Source organism: Phytophthora infestans, genomic scaffold (genome assembly GCF_000142945.1).
Source record: "Phytophthora infestans T30-4 supercont1.143 genomic scaffold, whole genome shotgun sequence".
NCBI lineage: Eukaryota > Oomycota > Peronosporomycetes > Peronosporales > Peronosporaceae > Phytophthora > Phytophthora infestans.
In genome coordinates, this window is record NW_003303616.1 from 196,674 (window position 1) to 208,483 (window position 11,810).

An 11,810-nucleotide genomic window follows, 5' to 3' on the forward strand; every position below is an offset into this window, starting at 1 on the left:
CGACGGTCAAGGTCTGTTAGGCTTCATCGACCAAGAAGACTTCGACGGAGACTCTGACTCGGCCAGCTCTGACCTCGACGAGATCGAACCCCTTCCACCCAAGCCCGATGCTCCACCGTCTCCGACGCCGTCCGAAGCCCTACTTGACTCTGACACCGGGACGCTGCCGCCAAACGACAGCCCGACCGAAGATGCTGATGGTGACACCACCGGACGTAAACCCGACCCGTCATCCTCTGAAGATCCATCGGATTCGTCTTCGGGCAACTCATCCGATCCAAAGGTGGATACACCCAAACCCGCCCGCCCGACTAAGACGGCCTCCAAGGCCCAGTCGAGCCTCCCGGCGATCAAATCCTTTGCCGACACTAAACGTGAGAAGGACAGACGCAGAGCATTGCTCCGCGCGAAGGCCAAGCAAGCTTGAGCAAAGCTCCGAGCCGCCAAAAAACGTGCCGCTCGAAAACCGAGCTCACGTGAAAGACGCCGCATGGAGCGCAAGACTCGATCTTTCTTGATCTCCACGATTGATGATGCGCATGTTCTCCTTGTGGAAGGATGTACGTCAGCCTACGCGATTTACCAGAAGCTGCGTGATCGCTATGAAGGCTCGTCAGCTCACGGTGACCCCTATTACATCAATCACTACTTGATGACCATCAAATATGAGGAGGGCACCGATTTAATGGCCTTCTTTATTGAGTTGGAGCGTGCGCTTAAGGATGCTGCGGAAGCCACTGGTATAGTGATGACTGATGAGCAAAAGTCTCTGTACTTGTACCATGCCATGCCCAGCTCGTGGAAACCAGACCTTGCGATCTGGAAGGGAAGCAAGAAATTCATTCCCTACACCGACCTGAAGACCAACATCGAGCGAAAGGTGCTTGACGACTATGCCAAGCGCAAGTACATCATTGACAAGGGTAGCCCGGAGTCTCGTGCGACTTCCAACGAGACTGCTCTCAAAGCAGTGCACAACGCCCCGGATGGTCGTGACGATCCAGCTCCCCCAGCAAGCGCATGCACGTATTGCCAAAGACCGAATCATGCAATTCGTGACTGTCGCGTGCTGCAGAAGCACTTGCGCACTGGTACCGTGAAGGAAGGAACCGTCCTCCCCGCGAACTTCGCCATCATTGAGCGGAAGCCGCGAGATGACAAAACCCCGTTTCCTGCTAAGCACCCTCGCTATCAGCGTTCCGGCGACCGCCAACGGCCCTCAGGACGTCCTGACCAAGGCTCCCAACCCTGGAAGGCACCTGAAATCTATGACCGTTTTGGCAACCCGGTGAACTACCAAGAGCTCCAGCGCAAGTATCACTCGCGCGAACGTGAAGCCGGCCTCATTGCCTATACGACCATCTTAATGCCTGACATCGGTCTCTCGGCTACGTCCTCTGATCCTCATGACCCTACATGGACTGTCGACTCGGGATGCACCCGCCATGCTGCCTACCAGGAATCCTGGTTCAAAGAGATCCGCCCTTATGCTGGCACCATCATGGTTGGCGGCAAGCAGCAACTCCCCATTCGCGGCATCGGTGATATCATCCTTGAGGTGGTCGACTCTGAGGGTACCACTCGCCAGCTTGAGTTCTGCGATGTCCTTTTCGTGCCGGACATGAAGTTTAATCTTCTGTCTATCGCTCAGGTACTGAAAATGGGCATTCGACTCGTATTCAGTCGCACGAGATGCACGTTCTTTGTGGGCAAGAATTACAAACTTCATGTTGAGCTCGCTGCCGACATGGACTTGTTCCAACTCAGAGCCAAGACTCCTCCCAAGACGCCTCCAACCGCACTCGTGTCTTCGGATTCTGCGGACGACAACCCCGTCAAAGCCTTAGTGGCTCCACCAGGTATGGACCCAAATGTATTATTGTGGCACAAACGTCTCGGTCATCCTAACTTTCGTGCGATGCAGACCATGTCTAAGACCCAAGCGGCTCCTGAACTAGCGTTCACCCAAGCATCTGCGATCCCAAAACACTTCTGCCCTTCGTGCATCTTTGCTAAAGCCCATCGTGCTCCTTTCAATAGCAATGTTGATCGTTCAAAATCTCCCCTTGAAAAAGTTCATTCTGACATTAATGGCCCTTTGCCTTACCCCAGCCTAAGTGGCGCACATTATTTCATCACATTCATTGACGACTATTCGCGTTTTATGCACCTATATGTTGTTGCGCACAAGTCTGATTTGTACGATTGCTATGAAAAGTTTCGTAAGGCAGCCAAGAACCGTTTCAACACTGAGGTTAGTACACTTGAAACCCAATTCAACCAGTATGACCCAGAAGTTCAACGGCTTCAGAGTGACAATGGAAAGGAATACGAAAAATTAGGCAAGATCATCTTTGATCGCTACGGCACCCATGCTCAGTTCACAAACGCATACACGCCTCAACAAAATGGGGTTGCGGAGCGCCGGATGCGCACCATTCTCGAACGAGTGCGAGCTCTACTGATTGACGGTGACTTACCTCGCCAGCTTTGGGGAGAGTGCTGTCAATACGTCACTCATCTTATTAATGTGACCACAAGTAGTGTACTCCCAAAAGGAGTGACACCGTATGAGCTCTGGCACGGGAAGAAGCCATCCCTAGCGCACATCAAAGTTTTTGGTTGTGCAGCATTTGCTCTCATACCTGAACCGCATCGCAACAAATTACAGGCACGGGCTCGATTGTGCAGGTTCGTCGGCCTACCGCAAAACAAAAAAGGATACCGCCTTCTCAGCACGACAGAGAACAGAATCATCTATAGCCGAGATGTTACGTTCAAAGAGGAGACGTTCCCCAACTTGACGTTCCTTGAACGTGCCACCCCAGACCCACTCAGTACGTCTTTACCTGTTCAAAAAGAACTCCTACCATCACTAAGTGCACTCCTCAAACGAAATCACGCCTCTCTGGTGGCCACTGATGCTGACGTTTGTCCCTCTTCTCCAAAGAAAATCAAACATCCAGACGCTGATGTAGTATATTCCAAAGCTCTATTGCTGAACGAGTCTATTGACTTAGAAGAAGAACAAACCCATCGTCATACCATCATTACTCTCTTAGCTGCTCGCTATGACCCGGAACCAAAGACCTATAAGGACGCAATGGGGTCACCGCATGCATCTGACTGGCACGCTGCCGCTCTCTCAGAATACCATTCGCTCATGCACAACAGGACATGGACTCTGGTGCCTCGCCCGCACAGCCGTAAGGTTCTGCAATGCCGATGGGTTTTCGTACGTAAGCGCGATGCCGCTGGTAGCATTGTGCGCTTTAAAGCTCGCCTGGTCATCAAGGGTTTCCAACAGAAGTATGGCATTGACTATACAGAGATATTTTCACCCGTTGTACGGATGGAAGTCCTCCGACTGCTGCTCACGCTTGCAGCAATCCTTGACTATGAAATTGAACAGATGGACGTTAAAACGGCTTTCCTCAATGGTTCACTTGATGTTGAGATCTTTATGGAACAGCCCGAAGGTTTTAAGTCGAAATCGCATCCTGAACTCGTTTGCAGCCTTGACAAGAGCCTCTACGGCCTCAAGCAAGCACCCCGAGTCTGGTACTACACTTTCGCACAATACCTCGAACGTCTTGGTTTCCGTCGCCTAATTAAGGACCGTTGCGTATTCTTTAAAGTTATATTCAATGCACCCTGTTACATCTCGGTCTACGTCGATGATCTACTAATCATCTCACCGTCCAAGCAAGTCGTTGCACGAGTGAAATCGGCCCTAAGCTCAGAATTCCACATGACCGATTTAGGGGGAGTATCCTACCTCCTTGGTTGGACGATAGAAAGGAATCGTGCCACTCGCTCTATCTTCATTCACCAAAAAAGCTATGCCACCAAAGTGCTAGATCGCTTCAACATGCTAGGAAGTTATCCTACGAGCACACCAATCATACAAAAGCTTAGTGCCAGCGATTGCCCAGACAACGAAGCGGATAAAGCTAATATGGCAGCAATGCCATACAGGGAAGCTGTGGGTGGCTTAATGTATTTAATGACCGGCACAAGACCTGACCTTGCTTACTTCCTTCGTGAAGTCAGCCAGTACCTGGGCAACCCAGGGAAGTCTCATTGGAAGGCCGTCAAACATGGTCTGCGCTACCTAAAAGGCACAACGGATTTTGGCATAACTCTTGGAGGAGTTGAAAACCTAGAGCTTCTACAGTCAGACGAATACCTAATGGCATACACGGACTCGGACTATGCGTCGTGCCAAGACACACGCCGCTGCATCGGTGGATATATCACCATGTTCTGCAATAGTCCTATTAGTTGGGTCTCACGCCGCCACCACACAGTGGTGCTATCTACAACAGAAGCAGAGTACATCGCACTCTGCTATTGCATGCAAGAGCTGATGTACATTAAACTATTGCTAAGAGAACTAGGCTACGACAGCTCAAAACCCACATTGATACTGGAAGACAACCAAAGTTGCATTAAGATATGCAACAACCCCGAGCTGCATGGCAGGAGCAAGCATATCGATATTAAGTACTTCTTCGTACAAGAGAAAGTAGCGAGAAAAGAGTTCACTATCAATTACTGTAACACAACTAAAATGTGTGCAGACATCTTCACTAAACCTTTGGCTAAGCCATCATTTGAGAAAATGAGAGAGTTACTACGTGTAAACCGACCACACCCAATGCAATAATAAATGAGACTCTATGTGGTGAAGGCATTGTGTTTAATGTCCAAGATTTTAAAATTCACCGTAAAATCCACCTCAGACATACTTGGGCATTTACTTACCCGCGGCGATTGAAGACGCGAAATGGGCGTACAAACGCGTAGAACACAATCCAATTCTGCTCGTCGATGGATTTCTCCACGATGTTGCCGTCGGTGTCTTCATCGAATATGGAGCGCTTCTGGCCGCCGTCTGCCACGCAAAGAACCACACAATGTCCGTAGAAGTTTCGGTTGTACGCACCCACTAGGTAGCATCCATCTTCGACAACCAGGTCTTGATAAAAGCGGGTCCACGGTGACCACCAGGCGCCAAGTTTTTCTGAAAGCAGTTGATGACTAGGTCACACCGAGCGGCACGTAGTCGAGGAAGCAACTTTGCAAACTGTTTCCAGGTGCAGCCTTGCAACAAGTCACGACCTTCCTTGAGCTCATCATCGAGAAACTTGTCGACTACGTCTTCAGGGATAAGATTTGGTCGTCCGATAACACGAGCGCCGATCTTGAGGCCGTTGAAAAGACAGTTGTAGTTATCGCTAGCGTCCCAAAATGCGCTTGCCGAACTCGTCGGTCTTGCAGAACTGCTGAAAGTGCTTGACGCCGCTCTTCTTGAATCGCTCCGCGAGCTTCACTTCTTCACTGTGAGTCTCCATCAACAACGCAGCAGGTTCCCAGCGTCGATATCGCCGACTTTGAGGTGTGGGGCGCCAGTCCCAAAGGACACAGACCTCCGAGATCTCTCCTTTACTATTGTAGCGGACGTCGTCGATCTGCCATACTTGGTACTTGACATCTGGATCATGCACCCACATATTCTCCTCGGCTGTAGGCTCGTCCTCGTCGCTACTAAACCCATCCTGCGAACCGACACCAACAGAGCACTCACTCTCGAGATCATCACTGCAGAAGCTCTCTTCGACCTCTGAGTCACTGCACGGGGAGTCCTCGCTTTCATCTTCCCCAGAAGACAGAATAGTCGGTGGTTGTAGGCGCTGCTTCTTGGCAGGAGGCTGAAGGCTCTGCTTCTTATCAGAAGGCTGTACTCGCTTCTTCTTTCCCAGTGTTTGAGCAGCTGGTTTGGGGGGCATTTTCTTACTATCTACTTCTCAGAAATTTGAAAAAAAAAAAAAAAAAAGGTCAGTAGAATCTTCCAAAATGTGTCGTAGAGCCTTTACATATTTAACTGTAAGAAGACTCCAGCAGCAACCACACTTTCTAGATTCTAGTTAAATCTAGAATTAAACTGGCTACATATACCCAGCTTCCGAGCCGTTCGTACAAGTGGTAATTTTGGCGACAGGGGAAGTGTGAGTGTTGGTCTCCTCCACACCACATGTACACCAACCTCGTAAATATTATTGATCTAGAAGCTGTATTTACCATCTAGAACTGGGTTTTTACCAGAATTCTAGATGGTTGGCTGCTGCTCAGCCACGCATCACTTACTCTCTTAAATCTCAATCTCACTCTTCTTTTTACTAAGTTCTTCGCAAGTGTTCTTCCCTTTTCTTCCAATTCTGCCAACGCCGAGTCCTATGGCTCGACACCTTTTTCCACATTCCAGAATCCATCGGCTCGTGTAGAGATGGTGAAGCTTTTCTGTTCTATTGTTGGTGTGGCGGGAAGCGCGTTCTCCGTGGAAGTAGACGAAGGCAAAACTGTGGATGACTTGAAGGAAGCGATCAAGGCGAAGAAGGCCAACGACTTCAAAGAGGTTGATGCAGACAAGCTGCAGCTCTTCCTGGCAAAGAAGGACGAGGGTCGCGGTCCGTGGCTGACTGAAGAAGAAGTGAAAAAGGATGTGATTGATACGACTGGTCTGAAGCTGCTGGGAGCGGCACGAGCAAGGCTACGACGTGTGGGGTTGTCGGATGTGGATGTCGGTGGAGTGGATGAAGACGAAGAAGTAGAAGGGAGGGGTCCTGTGAACGTGCTGGTGGTGGTTCCGGAGCAAGACGGTACTATCTCAAAAGAGATGTTTGCAGCGACAACGCCACTGACTCTAGAGCAAGTGGAGATGTCAATGAATAAGGTCCTCAGGGAACGAGATGAGAAGGCGTCTGCGTATTCGTTTTCTGATCTGAATACTGCGATGGAAGAGCAAATTGTCAAGAAGATGCGCTTGACCGAAAATATTCCTGATGTCAAGGAGCCTGTCGATACTTCCATCGCCGGTTATTCGTGGATTCCAAAAATCGTGGAGAGCGAGGAAAGTCAAAGGGCTGGGTACATGGCGTACTTGCAGCAGCATTTGAAGACGCTGATGGATCGAGGAGACTTCTTGTTGGATGACATTGCGGGCGATAAATCAGTTCTTAACATCGTGGACCCAAGACTTCCGTTTGCTATGAAAGGCACAGCTGATGTATTGCTCATCAATCGAACATCGAAGAACCCACTGATTAAGCTGGCTGGGGTCAGCTTGGTGATCGAGCTCAAGAAGAAAGTCGAACCGGGCCATGTTCCTCAAGCAATTGGTCAACTTGTGCTCTGCAGCATGAAGGCGCCTCTCAATTGCTATCCGCTGAGTTTGTTGACGGATTTAAACGACCACTGGCATTTCTCTTGGTTCAGCGACAAGCACGTTCTGACCCAACTTACGTTGAAGTATCCGAAGAACGCGTTCCGATTTATCGAGGCAGCTGTACTGGGACGAACGGAGTCTGCCCCACCTCCTCCGTCATTCATGCCTGGATCTTTCAAGATAATCAAGGTTGATGACTTCTTGCCCCAGCCGGTTGATGCTCGTGCAGAGGAGATGATGAAACGATACGAGTTGATGGCAGATGTGGTGGAACCAGAGTTTCTCATGGCGAGGCGGATGGATTACGCGCGACAGTTAGTCCAGTCGATGCCTATGTACTCTTACATGTATACGTAGTTCGTCGTTTCGATCTTAACGAGTCACTATCGTGAATGAACTTTTATCGTTGTGCTGTATGTGCCAATGCTTGCCTAGGACTACCAGCTTTTAACTTTTCTATCCTGATAAATATAAAATTAATAATAAACAAAAATGGAGATGAGCAATACCAAGAGTGCATGAATGCAGCGCAGAAGCGCTACTACCAGCGCACACGCGAAGCGCGCAAAAAAGCTATTGTGAATTTTCGACCAAATTCGCGTTATGCTCTTACAAAATGAGGTCGAAATAACATGAAATTTGTATTTTGAGTGACTCAAAATAGGCCCCTTCTGTGACATCACCTTCTTTTCCCGCTTAGGTACGGGTGCACGCGTGAAGGTCTGAATTCGAATGACGAACACAAGAAATTCTCTCATTCCAGAATCCATCGGCTCGTACGAGCGAGGCTACGACGGGTGGGGTTGTCGGATGTGGATGTCGGTGGAGTGGATGAAGACGAAGAAGCAGAAGGGAGGGGCCCTGTGAACTTGCTGGTGGTAGTTCCTGTTGGTTTGGCACTTGCTCGGCAGAAGGTAGAAGTGAAAGTGAGATATATATTCAGAGGAGTTTTTTGTTGGATTCAACATGCCCACTACCCATAACCTGGAAAAGACCCGCGCCTACACTCGCTCTGATTGGTCTCATAGTGAAACCAAGTCAAAATGTCCTAACTTTCAACATTGTCGACTCGACACCTTGCGTAAAGGTCCTTGGGGGTCTGGCTTCCGGTCGCCTGTCCGTTGGCTGGCTCTTACATCCAATGTCCAACCTCCTTCCCGAGAACTCGGGGGTTTCCCAAAACCCGGGTTCTTGAATCACTCGATGTCGACGAGTCCGATCTTCTCCCGTAGCTCCTTCACCCGTGGCGCCGGTAGCGCCTTCGTCAGCAGGTCGGCAAGCATTTCCGCGCTAGCCACATACTCTGGCACCACGACGCCCTTCTTGGCGCAGTCTTGGATGAACTTGAGCTTGACGTCCACGTGCTTCGCCTCGGCCGAGCTTTTTTCGCTCTGCACTTGCACGATAGCCGCTTGGTTGTCCATCAGCATGGCCATAGGCAACTTGGTGACGATATCCAGCTCACCCAGTAGCTCCTTCAGCCCGAGTAGCTCCTGAGCACCCACTGTCGCAGCGACGTACTCCGCCTCGGTCGTCGATAGTGCCACAGAACTCTGCTTCTTGCACTGCCATGACACAGTCATTCCGTTTACTTGGATGATTGCCGCACTCACAGACTTGCGGTCGCTCTTGTCGGCTGCAAAGTCGGCGTCCGTATACGAGCGCAATCGTAGTGGTAGCCTTTTAGCATTGTCGTCGCCGGACATATCCATCTTGTGCGATCGGGTGCCACTCAGGTACCTGGCGATGCGTTTAGCCAGCTTTTAATCCGCCATCGTTGGTGCATGAGTCCGTCGTGTTGCACAGTGTACAGCGAACATAATGTCAGGACGCGTGCATCTCGCAATCCACAGTAAGCTCCCCACCAGTGACTGGAAATTTGTCACCGTTGGTCCTGCTGACGCGGTCTCCTTAGCCGTGTGCGGAAGTAGTTCTGCCAAATCTGACTCTGCCGCGTCTTCTCCTCCGATCGGCGATCGCACCGAATTTACTTTGTCCAGCCCAAACTTGGTGAGCATCTCGACGATTGCAGCCTCTTGGTCAAACCGGTAGCCACTGAGCTCGTCGTACTGCACGCGCATACCAAGAAAATTGCTGGCAACACCGAGATCCTTGAGCTCCAGGACGGACATGTCAGCGAAAAACTGGGAAACCCTGTTCTCGTCCGTGCCAGTAACCAGCAGGTCATCCACGTACGTTCCGACGACCGTCATTCCACCGCTGTCAGCCTTGAAGTACAGGCACGCGTCCGTAATGCACTGGATGAACCCAAGCTTGACCAGTTCGCGATGAAGGTGCTCATGCCAAAGGCGTCCTGCATGCTTCAGACCGTAAAGGCTCTGACCAAGAAGTAGACCAACTTCATCCACGCTCTCAGCTCCGAGCGTCTTCAGCTCTTCCTCCGTGATAACGAGTCCGTCGGGGACGAACAGCAAAATCTCGATACCCTCCTCCGTTTTCGCCTTTACATACGCGTTTGGAACGTCGCCGTGTCTGGCAGGCACATTCCATATGATCGCAATGACGAAAATGAACTTGACACCAGTCATGGTAATCACAGCCGCAAACACGAGAAAGAAGCTAACGCCGAACTTTTGCTCGTTGCCACAGGCGACTAGTCGAGCCTTGTACCGCTCGATCAAACCCGTGCCTGCTCGTTTCTTCTTGTACACCCACTTAGTATGCAAGCGAATGCTACCAGGCTCGAACTTGACCAGCTTCCACGTGTTATTCGCCTGTAGAGCTTCAAGCTCTTCCTTTTCAGCTGCCTCCCAAAGCGCGCTCTCGGCGCACTTCCGCGCCTGCCTGTAGTTCTTCGGTTCCGGGTCATCAGCGTGGGCATTGGCGTCCTTAACTTCGGATACGGTCAAAACCACAGGCTCAGTGTTTAGCTTTGACTCGTCAACCTCCACGTCTCCATCAGCTTCAGCACGGCGGCGCGACTTGCGGTGTGAGCGACGAGATCTTCGTGGTGTGGAACGTGGTGCCGGTGGCGTCGTCGTCGTGGGAGCCTGAACAGTTGGTGTCTTCACATCGGATTTCTCCTCCAACGCGCGGATGTTCTGCACATGCCTCGTGACGATCACCTTGTTCTCCGAAGGCAGGTACACCTTGTACCCCTTGGTCGATTCGTCCTTGCCGACGACGACGCCCTCACACGCCCTCTTCTTCATGGCGCGCTTTCTGGGGTCACGAAACACGGAGCACTTTGATCCAAACATGACAATGTCGCGAAGGTTTGGTGCTTCGCCAGTCAGCACTTCGAGCGGCGACTTCCGATCCTCGTTAGCGCGTGACGAGCTTCGGTTCGGCACGTACGTCGCGTACTCAGCCGCGTCACCCCAGAAGCTCAGCGGCAATCCTGCATCGAACACCATACACCGAGCCATGTTGAGAACCGTGCGATGCATTCGCTCCGCCTTGCCGTTTGCAGCTTGGTTGTCGACTTCTGACACCTGACGAGCCACTACGTTTTCTTTGCAGAAGAGATCCACGTTTCGGTACTCTCCTCCACCGTCCGTGCGGAGAACATGCACGCGAACGTCGAACCGTTTTTCGAGCTCGACAAGAAAATTCTCGAACTTCTTTGCAGCCAGGTTCTTCTTCTTTGCCATGAACACCTTGCAGTAGTTCGACTTGTGGTCCACGAAGTTAACCATGTAGCGGTTACCTTGGCGGTCAAGTGGCGTCATGGGGACCCTTCAGGTCACTGCAGATGACTCCTCCGACTTTGTCGATCGGTGCGTGCTCCCCGGTGTCCTTAGTCGGTTGATTCGCTCGAGCCTGTTTACCCTCAGCACAAACCATGCAGGGCTTACGGTCACGATTAGATATCTTGATGCCGGATGCGGGGTCATTTGCCATACGCTCAATGGTGTCCAATGACAAGTGACCGAAACGTGCATGGAAGCCCATCAACGTGTCCGTGGCGACGACCGGCGAGGCTGTGTCCGTACTCGTGTCCACCACGTTCATGATCAGCTGCTCCATCTTCGCATTGCTCGTAGCTACCGATTCAAGTCTAGCCACAAGCACGTTGTGCTTTACGTCGACATAGAATACCACTTCGTTGCTTTTCATCAACGCCAACTTTCCGTTGCGCTTGGTGAGAAAGCACCGCTTCGCTATCAGCCGTCCGTATGAGATCAGATTCCGCGCGAGTTTCGGTGCGTAGTCGACCTCACTGAGCTCCACCTCAGCCGCGACTCCGTCGACAATAGCTCTCAAAACCACCGATCTTTTCTTGGCTACGTCCATCGTTCGCCCATCCGATAACATGCAGGTGTCCTCACCAGAGCACTGCACTACGTTAGCCAGTAGCGCAGGATCATTGACAAGATGTCGGCTGGCACCGCTGTCCAGAATCCAGCTCGTAGCGTCCACGGACTTGAAGTCGTTACCGGCGGCAAGTGCGAACTTTACTGGCTGGTCATTGTTGCTTCTAGCGGAACGATCTGGGCAGTTTCTTCTCCAGGTGTCCAACCTTCTTGCACTTGTGCCATCGCCGCGTTTCCTCTTGGGACTCAGCCACTGCGTTCACGATCTCCTTACCAAGATGCTTTGGCGCTCGATCTTCATCGGT

General features: G+C 51.2%; 1 protein-coding gene across 1 annotated transcript; it reads left to right on the plus strand.

Annotated features, from left to right (window-relative positions):
- Positions 1 to 6,188: 6,188 nt before the first annotated feature.
- On the plus strand, positions 6,189 to 7,585 carry PITG_20172 (Crinkler (CRN) family protein; the record flags this gene model as incomplete). The annotated part of the gene is made up of 1 exon (XM_002895655.1): positions 6,189 to 7,585. The coding sequence occupies one exon, from the start codon at positions 6,290 to 6,292 to the stop codon at positions 7,583 to 7,585; it is 1,296 nt and encodes a 431-aa protein (XP_002895701.1).
- Positions 7,586 to 11,810: the final 4,225 nt, after the last annotated feature.